The 20168-nt window shown below is 60.4% G+C and overlaps 1 protein-coding gene across 9 annotated transcripts in view; it reads left to right on the forward strand.

The window, feature by feature from the left end:
- The window catches only part of BRF1 (BRF1 RNA polymerase III transcription initiation factor subunit), a 69839-nt gene extending 49671 nt beyond the window's left edge, over window positions 1–20168 (forward strand). For 3 of the 9 annotated variants that reach the window (XM_060145583.1, XM_060145971.1, XM_060146147.1), the window contains 13 exons: window positions 3658–3807; window positions 4869–4962; window positions 6163–6289; window positions 6631–6670; window positions 6982–7074; window positions 11072–11341; window positions 12874–12935; window positions 13496–13577; window positions 13722–13777; window positions 14128–14384; window positions 17750–17801; window positions 18321–18495; window positions 19072–20168. In XM_060145583.1, the coding sequence (XP_060001566.1) occupies window positions 3658–3807; window positions 4869–4962; window positions 6163–6289; window positions 6631–6670; window positions 6982–7074; window positions 11072–11341; window positions 12874–12935; window positions 13496–13577; window positions 13722–13777; window positions 14128–14384; window positions 17750–17801; window positions 18321–18495; window positions 19072–19109 (1496 nt within the window). In that variant the 3' untranslated portion in view covers window positions 19110–20168. Of the gene's footprint in view, window positions 1–3657; window positions 3808–4868; window positions 4963–6162; window positions 6290–6630; window positions 6671–6981; window positions 7075–11071; window positions 11342–12873; window positions 12936–13495; window positions 13578–13721; window positions 13778–14127; window positions 14385–16993; window positions 17172–17653; window positions 17802–18320; window positions 18496–19071 lie in introns of those variants that run through there. The other 6 variants (XM_060145663.1, XM_060146028.1, XM_060145930.1 and 3 more) reach the window with 5 other exon arrangements.

Below are 20168 nucleotides of genomic sequence, written 5' to 3' on the forward strand. Positions count from 1 at the left end.
ACGGGCTCAGTAGTTGTGGCTCGCAGGTTCTAGAGCGCAGGCTCAGTAATTGTGGCGCACGGGCTTAGTTGCTCCGTGGCATGTGGGATCTTCCCAGACCAGAGATCGAACCCATGTCCCCTGCATTGGCAGGTGGATTCTTAACCACTGTGCCACCAGGGAAGTCTCTTTTTCTTTTTTAAGGCTGATTAATATTCCATTGTATATGTGTACCACATCTTCATCCACTCCCCTCTCAATGGACATCTTGGCTACTGTGAATAGTGCTGCTGTGAACGTCGAGGTGCATGTATCTTTTCCTGATATATGCACAGGATTGTGATTGCTGGGTCATATGGTAACTATATTTTTAGGTTTTTAAGGACCCTCCATACTGTTCTCCATAGTGGCTGTACCAATTTACATTCCCACCAACAGGGTAGGAGGGTTCTGGGTTCCCTTTTCTCTATACCCTCTCCAGCATTTATTATTTGTAAAGCTTTTTTTGTTGATGGCCATTCTGACTGTTATGAGGTGGTACCTCGTTGGAGTTTTGATTTTCATTTCTGTAATAATTAGTGATGTTGAGCAGTTTCTCATGTGCCGGTTGGACATCTGTATATTGTATTTGGAGAAATGTCTATTTAAGTCTTCTTTTTTGCCTGTTTTAAATATTTCACTTTGTCAGTTTTTTATTTAACTACTTAGTTCATTATTTTGTCCTTACCTAAGCACTTAAGTCTGTTAAGTTACCTAGAAAATTGTTCTTTAATTTCCTAATAGTTTGTCTGGAGGTGAGGGGGCTGTGTACCCTTGTCTTGCTAATTTTTAGTTTTCTTGCCCTTGAGGTCAAAGGGCACGTCCTGTGATATTTCTGTTCTCTGGGATGTAGGGAGGGTTTCTTTGTTCTTTAATACACGGTCAATTTTCATAACTGTTCCACAGACTTTGGAAAAGAATGATTACTTTTTGTAAGGTACTGACTTTAAAACATATTTGTTAAATTGAGCCTATGGTGATGGCATCCAGTTCCCCATTTGGTCTTTTTTTTCCCCTAAGCCAGTCTGTCAAATTTGAGGGAATTGTGTTAAAAATCTCATATCATTGTGGTTATGTTAAAATCTCATATCAAGTGTGGAAGTTTCTGTTTCCAACACTTCCTGCTTTATTTAATGCTTTCTCTTTCCCGGTGTGTCTACAGATTTGTGACTGTCCTGTCTTCTTTAAGATTATCTTGTCCTTTCCATCATAAGAAACATTCGTCTGTGTCCCTTCCAGTGATCCCTTGCCCTGAGTCCCGTGTTGCTGCTCCCTTCACAGCTGCCCTTTTTCTCCTGGTGACCTGCTTCATGGGTCCCAGCATAGCCTTTTGATCTTCACCTTTTTGCATTATTTTTAAGTGTCTCTTGTAAACACCATATCCTGGTTTTAGCGCTTTTGTGCAAGCTGATTAGGGAATTTAACTTACATTGTGGGATCTATACTTGTGGTTTGTTGTTTTCTCCTAGTTTTTTTTTTTCTTCTCCCTACTTTAAATGCCCCAGTCCATTCCACACCTATCCCAGACTGCTGGCATGTTTGCCTTGAAATTTTTACCAGTACTACAGTTTTCTATTTCAAGAACTAATCAGCGTCAAAGTTCCACCCAAATCAGGATGAGATCTTTTAATGTGCTTTTAATTTAATCCCCAGTTCTGATGGGTTTTGTTTTATTGTATATAACTAGAAACCTTAGCAATTATATTTTTAAAATGTTTTCTCCCAATAATATCTTAAGCAAGCAAATAACCCTCCAAAACCCCAAACCAACCCAAAACAAAACACCCACAGTGGAAGTAGGTGTAGCTCCAGAATGCCTGGGCTCGACTGGCTCTGCCCCATCTTGGCCACCTTGCCGTCTCTGAAAAGGGGGTTAAGTGGTGGTAGCTGCCTGTTGTCAACCTAAAACAGCCAGTTACGCTACCAGCAACATGAGTTTACTCGGGAGAGGCAGGGGAATTGCAGTTCGGGACCCCCAAGCTATAGCAAACCACAAGCAAGTCCTGCAACAATGGAGAGGAGCCTTCCTTTATTGGGGGGCGGGGGGGGCGGGGAGGAAGTTGGGCGGGGCTGCTTTGAAGGTTTTCCAGTCTCCATTGGAGGAAAGTGAGAGTTGAGGGTGTGGCGGTTTCTCATTGGCTGGGCTGTTGCTGGGCCGGGAGAAAATCTTCCTTCCTCTTCCCCGGGTAGCGCACCAGCTTCTTCCTGCCCAGAAGCGCGAAGCAAGCTGGGAAGGAGGGCCTGGTGTGGGAGCGGCCCCTTCAGGGCTTCCTGCCTCCGTTTTACTCGAGGTTGCCCTTATTAATTTCTACACTGTGTTGGCTGGGCTGAGCTGGGTGGCTGTTAGGATCCGGCTGGCATAAGGCAACCAAGAGGCACTGTTCCGCTCCCTACGCCACCACAGCCTTCTCGGTCAGTGCAGGGGAGTGTCCGCCTGAATCCATGCGGTCCCGGGCAACCCAGGCTGCTTCAGGGGTGGCTGCCAGTCGCTGTGGCCTCAGAAACCTTCCCTGGGTCCTGTATGTGAGCCAAGGCCGGCAGGGATGGAAGAGGTGCTCGTAGGATCTATGGGGCTTCCAGGGACCAGAGCTCAGTCATGAATGCCCTGTAGATGTAGGGAGGCCAGGAGAAGTGGGCAGGCTGGGGCCCAGAAGGTTGGTGCTGGGTGTTGGCAAACAGCTGGGGTCTCTGACACACCTGCTTGCGCTGCTGTTGGGGGGGTCAGAGATGAGCTGACCAGTTCCCTTTCCTCCTGTGCCTCCCAGGGTCTTCCCGACCTGCCCTTCATCCTCCTCCGTCCGCCTGTACACACCTGCTTCCAGGCCAACCCGTCCCCTCCTGGAACCCCCTCCTCGGGCCTCCGCCACGGCCCCCTGAGCACAACCTTCCTGGATGATCTTGTCCAAAGGAGGTCTCACCCCGCTATTCTCTGTCATAGAGCTCTGTAGGGTTCCTTCAGTTGCCTATGGCAATCCAGACGCTTAGCTGAATTGAGTAAATTACTTGGTGGTTTTTGCCCGCTCTGTGAAGCTTCTAGCCCAAAGCTGCGTGAGGAAGTGCTGGTAAGGAGGGAGAGGGTGTGTGTGCAGGCGGCTCTGGTCCCTCCTGAGCCGGGCTGACACTCCCTTAGTGAGAGACGTGTTCATCTGAAGAGGCGCACACGCCCGTAGACAGGAGGGCAGACGATATAAGCTGGCATTACACAAAAGTAAGTGCAGAAAATAAGTACGTAAAAAACTGGCTGACTCACAGCAGTCCACGAACTGCCAAATGAAGCAGCTGGGTTTTGTGTATGTGTCTGCGGGAGCGTGTGCGATGTGCACGCGGGCTTGGGGCCCCCATGTCACGTGGCAGGGCACGCACGTCCTGCCCACCGGCTCCACTCTGGGTGCGGCGGCTGCCCGGCCGCAGTGTCTGCAGCTGCTCCAGGAGGCTGCGTGTCCAGGAGGGGGGCTCGTGGCGGAGGAAAGGGGCCCTGGGGAGCCTGTGCAGTGGAAGGGCGGGCGGGGGGGCACCTGTCGCACCAGGTGGGTTTCCGTGTGCTGCCAGATGTGGAGCACATGCACCGCGGGGCCTCCTGGCGCTGCACACTCCTGTTCCAGGGCGCGTACGGCCGGCTGAGGTGCGTGTCTTCCGCAGACCCCTGCCTGTACATCCCGCGCTTCGCCCACCTGCTGGAGTTCGGTGACAAGAACCACGAGGTGTCCATGACGGCCCTGAGGCTCCTGCAGAGGATGAAGAGGGACTGGATGCACACGGGCCGGCGCCCTTCGGGCCTCTGTGGGGCAGGTAAGGCGGCCTCGGAGTCGCGCTGGCTGCGTCCCGCTGCCAGTGTGCGGGTGCTTTCTGTCCCGACTCTTCAGCAGGCCGAGCCGGTAGGTAGTGGGCTGTCACCAAGGCTGCCTGCTGGCCTCGCTTGCCCGGCCCTCACCCGGCCCTCGGGGACTTCCACCTGCTTCCTGTTGGCCTCCCCTCTGTCTTGGGGAGCAGGCAGGACCCTCAGAGGCCAAGTGGGCTGCCAGGCTTCCTGGCCTTGACCCCAGGCTTGAATGTTGAGGTGCAGCCGTGCTGAGTCATTGCTGCAGAGGGCACCCCGGGCTTTCGGGCTAGCTCCCCCGTTCCCCAAAGGACAGTTGTCTCATCTCCCCTCCAGGTGGCAGCAGCCCACAGACGGCCCTCCTGCTCTGTTCCTGACGCTCCCTGGACCTGGAGCCCCTCCCCAGGAGGGCCGTTACCCTTCCTCTTAGCCTCTTACCTTGGCCCACAAGGTCGAGTCCACTCCTTTCCAGAGCGCTCAGCAGCCAGCAGGATCAGTGCTTCCTGAGATGCATTTTCCATCTCTAAGCCCAACTCCCGAGTTTGCAGTCCAGAATCTGGGCGCCTCCTAGGGTCCAGCCAGTTGTGGTCACCAGCACAGCACACCCGGGCCCACTCCCTCTCTCCCCGATCCCTGGCTTGTCCATCACCAGCCAGCGTTTCTCACACAGGTCACCTCAGAGTTCACTCGTTTGCTTTGAGAGGTTTACACAAAGTTCTCAAAAAATGTATTTTAATTTTTCTCGCGTTTAAAAAGGGAACGTGCGGTACTTCTTACGTTTTTAAAAATTATTGTATAATTGCCTGCAAAGCGGTTGGTGGATCTTAGGTGTTCTGACAGTCGTGCAGACCGTGCAGCACCGCCCACAGTAAGGTGAGGAGGACGGTGTCGCCCCAGGGGCTCCCAGAGCACCCTCTGGCACTGTCTTTCCAGCTGGTCGCACTATGGGGTCATCAGCCCTCTGCGCACGGGATCGGTCCTGTTTTGGACAGGAGCACCCTGTTTCTGAATTTTCCATTGTGTTCCTTTCCAGCACTTCTAGTTGCAGCTAGGATGCATGATTTCCGGAGAACGGTCAAAGAGGTCATCAGCGTGGTCAAGGTGTGCGAATCCACGCTGCGCAAGAGGTGGGTCGCTCTTGTCACAGCCGGGGGCTTGGGCAGGCTTCCCTGCACAGCGTCTCAGTCCGTCCAAGTGGTGGACCCTTTCTTCCACCCCGTGTCGAGGTGGACAGTGGTTTGAAAAGTCACCCTGACTCACAGGTCAGGAAACAGGTACTGAGAGTGGCCTCGCCTGTGTCCTGGCTGGTGCAGCCTGAGTGACCGGTCTCTCTGGAGGAAGCCGGGCTCAAGCAGAGGGCGACTGTGTCCCTGTAACGGAGTGGTCGGGCGAGCCCCTGCTTTGGGTACCGTGTTCACAGGGTCATTACGGCAGCTCCAGCGGGGCTCCACGTGGACTGTGGCGAGAGAGGCACCGGCCCAGAGTGGCTGGCACGGCCGTCAGCACCGGGTATTTACCCTGAGTCTGGAGCTCTTGATGGCTGTCTTTCAACTGCGATCATATCCTGTGGCAGTTTTCAAAGGCAGAGGGAAATTTATTTTGCTTATTTGAACTCTGGTTCTCTTTAAAAATTTTTCTGTTGAACATTTTGAAGATTGTATAAAATGTAGGAAACGGACAAGAATTAATTATGGCCGGGCACACTGCAGTGCAGGAGCCCTGCCCGCCTGGGACCCGTGGCTCAGCCGCCTTCCTTCTGGGGCCTTCTTGAGTCAACTGTGGGAGCAATGAGGGTGCCATGCCTTTTTCTCCCTGGGGCCCAAGCTATCGGCAGGATAGAGTAGGGGCTGAGAGGCTGCCGGACAGCCCCCGGGCCTGTGCTCACAGCTGTGTGTGGCAGGGTGCTGGGCCTGGGAACCAGCACCCCTGAGGGACTTTTGTAAACGGGGTGCTGGGTTTTTTTAAATTTGTTTTATTTATTTTTTGGCCGTGTTGGGTCTTTGCTGCACGTGGGCTTTCGCTAGTTGCTGCAAATGGGGGCTACTCTTCGTTGCGGTGCACGGGCTTCTCATCGCGGTGGCTTGTCTTGTTGCGGAACATGGGCTCTAGGCGTGTGGGCTTCAGTAGTTGTGGCACGCGGGCTCAGTAGTTGTGGCTCATGGGCTCAGTGGCTCCGCGGCATGTGGGATCTTCCTGGACCAGGGCTCGAACCCGTGTCCCCTGCATTGGCAGGCGGATTCCCAGCCCCTTTGCCAGCAGGGAAGCCCTGGGTGCTGGTTTGAGCGCTGTTCTCGGGCACCATCTTCCCTTTCAAGCGTCTGTTTCAGGCTCACGGAGTTTGAAGATACCCCCACCAGTCAGCTGACTGTGGACGAGTTCATGAAGGTCGACTTGGAAGAGGAGTGCGACCCCCCGTCGTACACAGCTGGGCAGAGGAAGCTGCGGATGAAGCAGGTGGGCCGCACGCCCGTTTCCTGCTCTTCCTTCACAACAGTGGCTTAGCTACGAAGACTGAAGGGGGGGCCAGGGTGCACCACACTGAGCGCAGTCCATCCTGGGCCCCGAGCCATCTCATCTGCTGATGGGGTCTCCCCAGACCCCCCCTCAGTGCATCCCATACAGTTTCCGGGGCAAGCCGCCTTCCTGAGGGCCCTGGTGCTCATGTCTCTGGGGGCCTGAAGCCCGAGTCCCTCTCGTCAGGCTGGGGACCTGCGTTGGGGTCGAGAGGCCTCCGGGTACTGGCAGGCACCGCTCTCGCTCCTCTCATTAAATGCATTCGTTCTGTGCCTTTTCAGCTGGAACAGGTCCTGTCAAAACAGCTGGAGGAGGTGGAAGGTAAGCAGCCCATCTTAATGTGCGGGTGCTTCAGGTCCTTACAGGAACGGACTGTATGCTTGCTTTCAAAAAAAAACATTTTATTTATTTATTTGTTTCTTTGTTTGTTTGGTTCCACTGGGTCTTCGTTGTGGTAGACAGGCTCCTTAGTTGTGGCTCACGGGCTCCTTAGTTGCGTCACGCATGTGGGATCTAGTTCCCTGACAAGGGATCGAACCCGGGCCCCCTGCACTGGGAGCGCAGAGTCTTAGCCACTGGGCCACCAGGGAAGTCCCCTGTGCTTACATTTTGCTGTTAATTTATTGCTTCAGGTGAAATATCCAGCTACCAGGACGCAATTGAGATTGAACTAGAAAACAGCCGGCCAAAGGCAAAGGGGGCCCTTGCCAGCCTGACAAAAGATGGTGAGTCCAGCCACGTCTCCTCGCCCACTGGCTCGGTTCACCCGTGTCCGGCACCTGCCCCTCCTGCCGCCCCCACCGTGGCCGTGCGTCCTGTCTCTTGGCTCCACCCCCGCCCCAGGCCTCCACGCACCAAGCTGGGCGTCAGCTGCTCCCAGGACACCCCGAGCCACCCTGCCCCCAGCAGCTCCGGGGCGGCCAAGTCTTCTGGACCAGTCTCCTGTCCCCGTTGCCCTCAGGGTACTCACTCATTGGCAGACGCTGCCTGTGGGAAAGAGCGCGCCCTGCTCCCGTGGCCGCGGCCCACACAGCCCTCCCCGCTGCCGCCTCTCCCCGCGTCCCATCGCAGCTCTTGTGCACCCCCGTTTCTGGTTTGGGGCCTCGCGAAGCTGCCGTGAGCCCCCTCGGACAGATCTCTTTGTGCATGTGTGGTTTCCATTTCTCCCACGTTGCCTCCCTTGCCGTGCTCCAGGGACACCCCGGCTGGTTCGGGGCGCCCCCTCCGCTCACGCGCTGCGGGTCCGCGGCCGGCGCCCTCCCACCCCCTCTCTGGCTCACAGGACAGGGACGGGTGCTGAGTAAGCGTCGGTTCCATCAGTCATCCAGTCTGGAGGGCGAGCACCTGCTCACCGCCTCTTCCCTGGGGTTTGTAGCTGCCCTTGTTCACTTTCTCGCCCGATCTTTAGAGTCATCCTGGCCGCTGCCTGCGCCAGCCCAGCTCTCCACTCTGTCGATCACCTGGGGCAGGTTGGCGCCTCCTCCCCCCGAGAGCGAGAGTGGGGTGTCTCCCTCCCGGGGGTTTTCTTCCGAGTCTGAGGCCTTGCCTCAGGTGCTTTGGGTCCCAGCCGCACTGCCTTCTCTGTTGCTGCCATAAGTGGCGTCTTCAACGGCGGTGTTTGTGGAAGATGCTGATTTCTAGGTGCTGCTTTCATGCTCCTGTATGTTAGGGATTCTGTTACTGCTCTTAGTACTTCTCAGTTCATCATTGGATTATTCAAGTAATTGGTGAGTTAGGTCGTCTACAGATAGTGGTGTTTTACTGCCCTTCACGATTTTTAGGCCCCTCCTTTCTAGCTCTTGCCTAGTCCATTGCTTGACCCTTAAAGACCATGCTGAGTCTTGCCTGTGACAACGGGCACGTCATCCGGCTTCCCTGCAAGGCCTCTGTGCTGCCCGGGACACACACCACACGCTTTGGGCTGAAATAGCACATTGTCCTGTAAAGGAAACACCCACCGCCGTTTTCACTGAACCGTCCCGTCTCAGCCGTCGGGGAGTGTTTCTGATGTCTGCAGGGTCTGCGGAGAGAAACCCAGGGTTTTCCTGGGTCGATGAATGTGATCCGTCATTTCCGCAGTGTCCCGTGGTTCTGGGAAGGCCTTGCCTGGCCAGACGGTGTGCCTCTCTGTTCTCAGGCTGCCACAGCGTCCCATCCAGGCACAGGTTTGGACAAACTTGTATGTTATGATACTTTTGCCTTTATTGTTTCTCTGGTTGATTTCATCTTTATCCTTTCTTATTCTGCATAGTTTGTTTCTGTGTATTTTAACCTAGCTAGGTTGTTGATTTCCCATTCAAGCAGCTCTTGCACTGATTTATGAGGCCTGCTGCCTTCCTGTACGCTGTTGGTGATTTCCGCTTCCGTCTGCTCTGTCCTCCTCACAGCTTCTCTCCTTGCTGGAAACTGAGGTTGCTGCCAGGCTGGTTCCCTCTGACGCACGCATGCAGGGCAGGGCCCGAGCGTCGTCGGAGCTGCGACCCGCCGTCCTGGCACCAGACGCTTCGCGCCACTCACAGTCGCGGCGTACATTTGTCTTTGGTGCTAAGAGTCAAGTGAGGGAGTTAAGAGTTGGGGCGGGGGCTCTTGCGCTCTGATTTTGTTGTTAACTCCCACACGTACCGCGTTGCGGCCGGGTGTGCTGCTGGCGCCGTCCCTCCCTTGTGCCATCGACTCAGGTGCGCTGGTTGGAGACACCAGTGGTGCTTGGGAGGAGGCCCCCTCTGCTCCCATCCAGCCGGGCTGGGCTCTGTGTCTGTCGGGGCGTCTCACTGGTCATGTCGTCAGTTTTGAGGTCCTCTTGCAGACAGAGGTGGCCGCCGTGTTTTAGCTGAGGCTGGCTTGTTTTTGGTGCCTGGCGCCCTCCGCGGCCTGGGGGCACGCCTGCTGGTCCCTGCTCTGCCTGCCGCGCCTCTTCCGTCCGTGTCCTCCTCTTCTAGAAGCAGAGAATCGGGCTCTGCTTTCTGACCCAGCCTGCGAGCTTTTTCTCTCCCAGCAGTGGAAGCGAGCTCTTTTATGTCTGCTCAGGTGCCTTTCTGCTTGCTGTTCTCTGGACCTTGGGAAGCTCTGGCTTTTGTCCCAGTGGTGTCCTTCACGTGGTTTCTTCAGTCCTCTGTTTCTCGGGCAGCACCTGTTCGCACCTGCCCAGCCGTGGCGAGGATGCGGGCTCGCTCTCCTGCCCGCGCCCGGCTGCCAGTGGCCGCCGTCGCGCTTACCGGGCGCTGTGGAGGGGCCACTCATCTCCTGCTCCAGTTCCAGCTTTTCACACGCTTCCCTTCTGGGGAGACCGTCGGGGACGTGTCCTCCTCCATGCCCCTGCGTTTGGTTATCTGGACCAGCTCCACGTTGCGTCCGTTGTCTCAAGAAGGAAGGGCCGGGCCTGGCCCGCCTTGGCTGCGGGTCTTGCTCCTCGGATCCGTTGCCGCCTCGCGAACAGCCCCTGAGCCTCCAGCCCTGGCGAGGAAGCCGCAGCTCCCGCGTCCCCTTCTCTGCGGTGAGGACGGAGGCTGGGCTGGAGGAGGGGTGGAGGAGGACGTGGGCCACGGACGCAGGTACGAGTCCTTCCCTGCGGAGGACGTGTCGCGTGCGTGCAGGGCGCTGGGCCCTGGGACCCCACGGCGGACAGAGTGGACCGACCGATGTCCTCCCTCTGCTGGCCCTCCTGTGGGATGTCTGGTGACACACACGGTAGTGGCGTGGGCTTCCAAGCAAGGGGCCGAGAGGGTGTGAGGGAGCTGTGCGCGTGGTCGGGGGTGTGTGGCCCAGGCCCAGGCCCTGGCGAGTGCCCCCCGCCGTGCAGCTGCCTCCTGTCGCTGGAAATCAGTCATGTTGTTTACGCGCGTGGGATCGTGTAGTGTGTGCCCTGTTTCTCTCCTGGCTTTTTCACTCGGTGTAGTTGTGAGCCATCCGTCGCTAGATCAGCCCTCTTTGTGGAGTGGTGGTCCCCGAGTGCACCCAGTGCTGGGTGGAAGGACCCTGGGATTATTTCCAGTCTTGGACTGTTGCACGTAACCCGCTGTGAACATTCGTGTAACTGTCTTCGTTTTTTTTTTAAATTAATTAATTTATTTATTTATTTCTGGCTGCGTTGCATCTTCGTTGCTGCATGTGGGCTTTCTCTCGTTGCAGTGAGCGGGGGCTACTCTTCGTTGTGGTGCACGGGCTTCTCTTGCTGCTGAGCGTGGGCTCTAGGTGCGTGGGCTCGGTAGTTGTGGCTCGCGGGCTCTAGAGCGCTGGCTCAGTAGTTGTTGCCCACGGGCTTCGTTGCTCCACAGCATGTGGGATCTTCCCAGACCAGGGCTTGAACCCATGTCCCCTGCATTGGCAGGCAGATTCTCAACCACTGCACCATCAGGGAAGCCCTAGAGTTCTCAATTTTGATGAAATCTGACTTATCAGCGCTTTATTGATTCTGCTTTCGGCGTCACGTATAAGAAGTTTTTGTTTAATTCGCAGTCACCTGTCTTCCCATTGTTTCTCTGGAATGTTTCTGGTTTTAGCTGTTAGGCTCACAGCTGATCCCTTCTGAGTGAACCTGTGCGTCGCGTGTGCGGTGTGGGCCGAGGCCCGTTCACGGGCGGGTGGGTGTTGGGCGTCCTTGGGACGAGGCGCGTCTTCTGGAATAAGTGCCTTTTGCTGCTGGGCGGAAACGCTCCTCTTCACCAGGCGGGCCCTCTGGCCTCCTGCCTGGTTAACACGTGGTGCGTGAAATTGTGTCCCTAGGCTCCGTTGAGGACACCACATCCAGCTTATTTGGTGAGGAGGACGCTGAGGATGAAGAGCTGGAGGCCGCTGCCAGCCACCTGAACAAGGACTTTTACCAGGAGCTCCTTGGTGGAGGCATTCCTGGCAGCTCGGAGGCGGCAGGAGGCCCTGAGGGAGGCGGTAGGCCCCCCGCCCTGGAGTCCCTGCTCGGCCCTCTGCCCACTGCGGCCAGTCTGGGCATCTCGGACTCCATCCGAGAGTGCATCTCCTCCCAGAGCCGGGACCCCAGTGAGTGCTCAGGGACTGGGGGAACAGGGGGGATGGAGAGACGGTGGGGGGCTCCTCCGGGCGCGTGGGGTGGGGTTTCCTGGCCTGGGTCGTCCCCGCCTGCCTGTGGGAGTTGGAGGTGCTGCTTCTGAGGGGCCTCCTAGAAGGGTGGGCTTGGGAGGGGCACTGCCAGCTCTGCTGCAGGCTGTGTGAGCAGTCAATGACCCCAGCTGTGCTGATGCCTGAATGCCACAGAGCTTGTCAGCATCTCCGGGACCCGCCTCCGCTGACCAGAGCCCTCAGTTAGGCCGGGCTGTGGCTGGAGGCTCCTTCCTGCCCCTGTGCAACTCGGGAGGCCTCAGTGCAGAGGGGCCACGGGGACAGACTGGCATCCCCTGCCCGCACCTTTGCACCCAACCTGGTGGGAAAGTGTCGGCCAAAGGCAGCATCTCCACTGGTCAGACGGATGTCACTTGCTGGGCTCCAGTGCCTGCAGTGCCGGGGTGCCTGTGCAGGGGCCCAGCTCTTCCTCCCCCGGGGGGCCTGGTGTGCAGGCAGCTCCAGGAGGGCGGTGGGTTTGGTCTTGTCTCATTTTCACCGTAAGGTGGGCCCTGCTTCCTCTCCTCTGGGCACCAAGGGCTTGTCGTCTGTGTGCAAGGAACCTCTGTGAGAGGGACGCTGCTCAGGTGTTCCTCCCGTGCCCTGTGGCTGGGCGTGGCGATGGGCGGTCATACGCCTACCCTGGTGGCGGTGGTGGTCTAGAGGGGAGAGGGATGTGACACAGACCCAGCCCATCAGTTAGGTACATGTGGGTTGTACCCCAAAGGGGCTGCCATATGAGTGGAACCCGGGGCAGGTCCCACAGTGCACTGAGCAGAGGGCATGTGCAAAGGCCTTGAGGCAGCTGGGGGGCACTGCAACCTGGACAGAAAGAGGCCAAGCTGGCTGGAGCTGAGAGAGCAAGGGGAGCAAGGCTGACCGCAGAGGGGCGTGGGGGTGTGTCCGAGCGCCCTGCCTCAGCCGCGGAGCGGCAACGTGACAGGAGAGCATCCCTGACAGCCTGCTGGCAGGAGAGCATTCCCAGTTCCTGTCGGGCTGGAACCAGCAGGACGGGGCAGAGAACCGTTGGATGACGAGGGGCAGCCCACAGGAGGGCCAGCCCCGGTTTCTGGGCTGTGCAGGTTGTGCTGTTGACCAGCGGGGGCAGGAGGGTGGTGGCCGACAGGTTTTGGGGGTGTCCTGAGCGTGGTCCCGGAAGGCTCTCCAAGGTCCCCTCTCTTGGGCTTGTTGATCTGAAAAGCGCTCTATACGGGAGAGCGTGAGGACTGGAAGGTCTTCCGAGTTAGCATCGCGCCTCCTCCGCAAGGTGCTGGGGTGTCGCCTGGGCCTTTGCCCCGCACTCGCAGGAGTGGGGCCGGGACCGGCCGGCGGCCGGGAGGAAGCGGGTGCTAGAAGCCCTTGGCTGCACCCCGGAGTCCTGAGACGGCCCAGGTGATGTATGCGTTCATTTAACTGGACGTCGGCCCTAAATGCCAGGCTGTGCTTCCCTTTAGAAGATGCTTCCGGGGACGGTGAGCTAGACCTCAGTGGCATTGATGACCTCGAGATTGACAGGGTAAGCGCCGTGAGCTCTCAGTGGCCTTTCCGGGGGTGCTGGTTGGGGTCCGTGGGGTGCCAGGCTGTGCCCCATTGGGAAGCTCCTGTGGGCTGGGGGCACAGCTCCCTATCCCCCTGGGCCTGCCGTCGTTCGGACGGGCTCTTAGCAGTTTGTCCAGCAGTGCTTGTTCCCTGGCAGGCGGGAAGCCTTTCCCCTGATTTGTCACCAGTCACCTTGTGCCTGAAGCCACCTGCGTGTTCTTAAGTCGGCGTCTTGAGCCCTCACCTCAGTTCCTTCTCCGGGACCTATGTCCCTATGCTCTGGCTGGCCTGGCTCCCGTGCCCAGGGGGACCGCAAACTGCCAAGAGTCGGGGGGCGTTGGCTGCGGGGTTGGTTCATGGATGTGGCCCTCAGGCCGGCCTGGAAAGGGTGAAGGACGCCGAGGTGTTAGCTGGGTCTCCACACACGTTCCGTCTTGGGTCGGAGGCCTGCTTCCTGACCAGTGTGTATGAAGGGGAGCACGTTGGCGGAGCTGAGCTCTGGGCGTGCCCTCTGACTGGTGCTGCGCTCTGCCCCAGTACATCCTGAACGAGGCCGAAGCCCGCGTGAAGGCCGAGCTGTGGATGCGGGAGAATGCCGAGTACCTGCGGGAGCAGAGGGGTGAGTGCCCCCCAGGCGCCCTGGAGCACGGGCCCCATGCACCCCCACCCGCCCAGGCGCCCTGGGACGCGGGCCTCACGGACCCTCACCTGCCCAGGGGCCCTGGGGCGCCAGCCGTGCTGACCCCGCTCCTTGACCTTTCAGAGAAAGAAGCGAGAATCGCGAAGGAGAGGGAGCTCGGCATCTACAAGGAGCACAAGGTAGGGCACGGCCTCTTCCTCAGGGACCTGAGAGCTCCCAGCCGCCCAACCTGCGCTGTGCTGGCCTCCCACTGGCAGACGCCCGGCCAGCCCCCACCCCCACCCTGTGACCTGGGAAAGCCTGCTTGGGGCCCAGCCCGGCCGGGGCTCTGCACGGTGGGCTGTGGGCAGATTGCAGCTGCCCAGTGGCCCCTATAGCGCTGGACTGCCCGGGTGCCCCACTCTCCAGGGAGAGTAAGACTCCCCAGCCGACCCCGATTGTTTGAGCCCCGCTCCCACGTCCTGAGTGGCACCTGGCAGGTTCATAGGACCAAGACCTACAGGAAGCGTAATGTTGTGTTTCCATTGAGCCCAAGAAGTCTTGCAAGCGACGGGAGCCGATCCAGGCTAGCACGGCTGGGGAGGCCATCGAGAAGATGCTGGAGCAGAAGAAGATCTCCAGCAAGATCAACTACAGCGTGCTCCGGGACCTCGACAGCAAGGGCGGGGGCAGCCCACACAGGGAGGACGCCCGGCCTCAGGAGAGGGCTGGCGCCAGGAAGCTGTCTCGGCGGAAAACGCCAGCCAGGAGGAGCAGGGCTGATCCCGTGGCCAGCGTGGGGAAAAGGTACCGTGCCAGGCGGGCTGGGTGTCGGGCGGGCGCGGGGCTGCGGGGCATTCCCCACGTGTGTGCTGGGAACCAGTGTCGGTGTCCAGCGTGGCCCCCGCTGCCCTGGCCAGGAGCTGAGCAGGGTTTCAGCCCTGGAAGGGGTCCTGCTACATTGGGGTCTGTTCTGTTTGAAGAGACTTGTGGGCCAGGCCCATTCTCCACCCCAGGGGTCCGTTCTCCCGGTAGGGCCCCCCGCCTTGCTCTGCGCACTGCCTGCCCGTCCCCCATCCCGCTGCTCTCTCTGCCGAGGGAGAGCAAACCACTGATGGGGCAAGTGGGGTAGGGTGGGGAAAATACGAGCTCGACCACAGGGCCCTCCTGATGGCGGCTGGTGGGGCCACCCCTCCGCTGTGGAGCCAGGTCCTGGCAGCTCTGCAGTGCCCCTCGCCGCAGGCCGAGAGCCCCTGCCGCGGCCCAGGCTGGTCCGTGTGCCCGCAGCCTGGCTCCAGGCTATGCTCGAGGGGGATTCCAGAGGGGAGGGCCCTGTGGGGCTGCACTCCCACCACCCCACCCCCTCTCCGCTGTCGCTACCGTTTTCTAGCGCTGACTCATTTGAGAAGTAAAGATGTTCTGATTTGCATTTCTGTTCTCTAAAGTGGGAGTAATCATTTTTCGCAGTTTTTGCGACACTTTTTCTGTAATTTGGTGACCCCACTCCCTTGTTCCTCGAGTCCGCACGCCCCCAAGTCCCCAAGCACCCAGTACAGCCTGTCAAGTGTCCGGACAGCTGGTCCTGGTCCTGTTGGGTGTCTCCGTGCTCCCTTTTTTTTTTTTTTTTTTTTTTTGCGGTACGCGGGCCTCTCACTGCTGTGGCCTCTCCCGCTGCGGAGCACAGGCTCCGGACGCGCAGGCTCGGCGGCCATGGCTCACGGGCCCAGCCGCTCCGCGGCATGTGGGGTCTTCCCGGACCGGGGGACGAACCCATGTCCCCTGCATTGGCAGGCGGACTCTCAACCACTGCGCCACCAGGGAAGCCCCCATGCTCCCTTGTGATGACAGGCACGAGAGTGGGCACTGCGGGAGGCGCACGCCCGCTCTCCTGGAGCCTGGGAAGCGCCCCCCCGCCTGGACGCGGCGTGGCCGCTGCATGTGCCCCCGGGTCATGGCAGGCAGCCTTGTCCTGCTCAGCCTGCCCTTTGGCGAGGGGGCGCCTCACCCCCGAGCTCGGCATCCCCTGCCCCCATCGCCATGCACGGGGGTGAGGGGGGCTGCTTTCCCAGAGCTCAGGTGCAGCCTGTGTTTGTCAATGGAAGGTGCTGTGGCCGCACAGTCCGGCTGTTCCTTCGTGGACATGGTGTTCGCCGTCCGGCCGTGAGCATTTTGGTGGCTGGCGCCCACAGTGCATTTGCAAAAGTGGTGGGGCAGTGGCCCTGTGGGGCAGCCACGGGTCCTCCAGGCCACCGGCTGGCTGGGGCTGTGGGCTGAAGGGAGGAGCGTGTCCCCAAGTGCTCGCAGACCCCCCTGAGAGGCCCAGCCAGTCACCTGGCTGCACGCAGGACCGTGTGTGGACGGCTGCCGGATGCGCCTTGAGAGGAGGGCCCGAGACCCAGACCCACCTCCTGCCGGCCCTCACGTCAGGAGCCCCTCTCACCCCATCCGCTAACGGCGCGCTCTCCCAGCCAGGCTGGCTCTCGGTCGGTAGGGAGCACGCCACTGGCTCCCGCCTTCTGGGTTCTGGGGACTCTGGACTTCTCTGCTGGGCCTCAGGTTGTTACGGCTGTGGCTCCAAGCTCACGTCTCCCCAGGTGACAGGTGGGGACCTGGAGAGCCGTCCGTGTGGGAGGGGCTTTCTCTGAGCTTGGGCACAGCCTTGCGTGAGCTGCCGCCTTGTCCCCTCCAGGCTGCAGCCCCAGACCGTGTAGAGCGAGGGCTTCCTGTGAGACCCCGGAACCACTGCTTCCGACGCCCTCACGGGGCGGGCTGCCCAGACCTGGCCTGACGGGCCAGACCCCCGCCGTCAGGTGTCCACTGTCGGCGGCTGTTACGGGGTCCACTCCCCGTGTGCCCAGCGTTCATTGGCACGTCACAGCAGGGCTGGGCCAGATAGCTAGGAAGGGTCCAGGGTAGCGGGTGTGCGGGGCTGGGGCCGCCGTGGGTGCAGCTCGATCACCTGCGCCCCCTCCCTGCCCCCGCCCATCTTCCTTCAAACTGCCCTGGAGGGAAGTGGCTGCAGTATGGGCTCTGCCCCAGCCCTGGCCACCCCGCACAGGTCTGGTGGGCGGGTCCCTGGGTCTGGACGGCTCCTGCGGCCAGCGCTGGGAGGAGGACCTGCCTCATCTCCCGTGGGAGTCCCGCCGTCACACTTGGGCAGGTCAGCGGCATCCGGGGAGCCTTGGTGTGCGCCCCCGGCCCCTTGCAGTGGGTTTTGTGTAGAAAGCGCCTTGAGTTTTGTGTTTGGAGGGTCCGAGGGAGGAAGAACAAGCCCACTGAGGGGGATGCTGTGGGCCTGGTGGGGTGGAGGGGGCAACCAAGGCTCTCAGGCTGGGAGGAGAGGGGAGGGGAGGGGTGGGGCGGGGCGGGGCAGGCTTGGGTCTTAGAACGTGCCTCTCCCCCTCCTCCTCTTCCAGCAACAGGGAAAACTCAGGATGGACCAGTGGGAGGACTGAACAGGGGTCTCCCACAGCAGCTGCTGCCCGCAGCCTCTACACGTTCTCCTGGAAGTATGGGGGGTGGCAGGGAGCAGATGGCCCAGGACCGCTTCAGAAAACAGCTGGCCTGGGGGACCTGGAGTGCCTGGGTGGCAGGGCAGTGTGATTCCAGTTTTTAATCCTTCATCAAGTATTGACGAATACATGGGGGTTCTGTCCAGAGGGACCTTCTGTCGCCCTGCAGAGTGGCTTCAATGAAATTTGAATTTGCTGCCAACATTTAAAAAGAAGCTTTCATACAAAAATCCAGATTTCCGGCTGCTTCTGGCTCCCCGCGCCCCCATCCCAGCACCCAGTGCTCGCCCAGGCCCCGGGGAAGAACCTTGCCTGCGCCGTGTCTGTTGGGTAGACGTGAAGAGGCCCAGAGGGCGGCCCACTCACCCAGCCACCTGCCCAGCCGGTGGGGTCGGGGGAAGGACAATGCAGGGGCTGGGGCGGGGCAGGGTGGGCTGCCAGGCCTGGGTGGAGGAGGTGACAGGACAGCGCTCAGGGCCCAGGCGCAGCCACTGGGTGGACAAGACCCAGTCAGGGTGGTGCCATGGGAGCCTCAGTACACCGTCATCCTTTACATCTGGCCAGATGCTGCCATCAGAGAACGGGCCTTCCAGCGGGGCCGTGTCCTCGTGGCCAATGGTGCAGCCTGGGCTGAGGCCACGGCGTTGTGCTCTCTTCCAGGTTGAGGCCGATGGTGTCGACGCAGCCAGCTAAGAAGGTGGCCGTGGGAGAGGTGCGTTGTGTGGACATAGCCGGGGGACAGGGATCCTTGGGAAAGAGCAGACGCCCAGCACCGCATCTGTGAGCAGCGTGTCAGGGAGGGAGGGCCAGCACCGCTGCTCCGGCAGGCCCAGCCCAGCCCAGCCAGGGGAGGCCTGAGGCCCAGGGGCGGCCCGGGGCCTGAAAGCCTGAGCCCACCGGCGTGTCCCAGCCCACGGCCATCGCAGTCCTCCGTGAGGGAAGCCAGGCCCAGGTCCCAGGGTCCAGCGTGGTCAGTGGCCTTCCCTCTTTCCTTGTCTTGGGGTTCAAGGGTCTTCCCTTCTTATTGTTGGGGTCCTGGTCTGGCCTAGGAAACAAAAGGGAGAGGCAGGGCCCCTGCGGGGTCCCAGGGCAGCTGCAGGGGCAGGCTCGGGGGATCGGGTGTCCTTGCTGACCACTCTTGAAGGGTGGGGAGTGTCCCCCCTGCCCCGGAGAGCACTCCCCTGCGGTGGCCTGGGAGCCATGCTCTGTCCCCAGCTCACCCACTCGCCAGCAGGCCTTGCTCCCGAGTACCCCCTCCCTGGAAGCCGAGCCCGTCAGGCCCACAGCGGTCGTGGTGGAGAGTGGGCCAGTGTCGTACCACCCAGAGGAGGACGCGGACGAGGAGGACCCCGACGAGGAAGATGGGGAGCCCTGTGTCAGCGCCCTGCAGATGGTGGGCGGCGACGGTGAGCGGCCTCTGCAAGGGCAAGCGGCCGGGGCCGGGGCGGGGCGGGCGGGGCGGGGGCTCCCGGAGGAGGCACAGGCCCCTGCCTGCAGATGATGGGCGGCGACGGTGAGCGGGTGAGAGCCTCCGCAAGCGGCCGGGGCGGGGCAGGGGCTCCCGGAGGAGGCACAGGCCCCTGCCTGCACCTCGGAAGGGAATTTGAACTGGCGTCTTACGATTGGCTGTATTGGTTTTGAGGCCCAGGCTGCTAGAAGCAGCTGGCCAGGACCTGCTTGCTGTGCAGACTGGGGGCTCTGGGCTGCCCGTCCAGCAGGAGAAAGGTTCCCACTCTGCATCGCTCATGTGGGCGCTTGCGCCCGGGACCTGCAGAGATGGAGGGACCGACGCGGTGGTCCCCGTCAGTGGTGGTGGGGCCCGTGCAGCTGTGGCCTGCGGGGCTGGGGCTGGAGCCTCGCTGGGGCGGCCGTGGCCTGGGGCGCCGCTCACGAGGTGGGCGGTGGCGGGTGCAGCGTGCGGCGCCTGGGCTGCTTGACCACGCGGCACCCCTCAGTGTCCATGACTCTTTTGTGCTTTGCAGATTACGGCTGTGACGGCGACGATGACGATGGCTACTGAGGCGTGACCTTGCTGCCGGCAGTGTTCTGAGGGGTCAGATGGGCCTCTGGGGCCAGCTCACAGGCGTGAGCGCCGAGACTTGGTGACAAGATGGGTGCCGGCCCGCCGGCCCTGCCGCCCTCTTCCACAGCCACACGCGGCCTTTGTGGTACTTGCTGTCTGTTGCGGCCGTGTTTTGAGCAACGTGAGGAGTGTTTCTGCCCAGCAAGGGGAGCCAGACCAGCTGTCTGTATCTGCTCAGAGGTGGGTCTCACGGCCCAAGAACCCTTGCAGGTGGCAATGTCGTGTCCCACGGAAGGAAACTAAGGCACAGGGAGCCCCAGCCACTTGTCCAAGTGCGTGGAGGGCTGGGCGGGCTCCAGGACCCTCCTCTGCCTGTGTGGAGCTGGGTTCCCTGCGCCCCTCACCTCGTTGCCATGTCTGAGAAGCACTTTGTGTCCCGCTGGTCCAGAATTGATTGTGTATCTCCAGCCGAAGTCCCCAGCCACTGCCTGGGCCCTGGGGACCCCACAGATCTGCACCGAAGAGCCTAGAGGCTGCTTGGCCAGCCGGCATCACTCGGCAGACACGTGCACAGCCACCGCGGGTAGCCTGCGTGGCCGGCCTGGGTGAGGGAGCCAGAGGTGCTTCCTGTCTGAGCTGCGATCAGGCTCGCCGTCCACAGAGGCATGGCCGGCAGAGGGGCCTCGAGCTTGGCAGCCCTGCTCTGGGTGGTTCCTGCCACCCAGAGCCTCCCGGGCCGGGCCTCCTCATTGGAAGGCCCAGGGACCACTCTCGGTCTGGGCTTGGGCACCGCTTCCCTGGAGGTGTCCTTGGGGGGAGGGCAGATGCTTCTGCCCCACCAGGGCCCAGCGCCCCCCCCACCCCTGGGGTGGGCAGACCCCTCCTAGAGTGCACCCTCCCGGAGTGCATCAGAGTTTGCGGGGGGGGGGGCGTTTTGAGGCCATTGGCTGTGCCCCTTGGCCTGTACCATGCAGCCAGCCTGGACTCCAGGGCTCCTGCAAGGCTGGAGTGGAGGGTTGGCTTGGTGAAACAGAAAGATCGTTCCTTAAGCAGAAA

This window comes from Lagenorhynchus albirostris, chromosome 1, assembly GCF_949774975.1.
Source record: "Lagenorhynchus albirostris chromosome 1, mLagAlb1.1, whole genome shotgun sequence".
NCBI lineage: Eukaryota > Metazoa > Chordata > Mammalia > Artiodactyla > Delphinidae > Lagenorhynchus > Lagenorhynchus albirostris.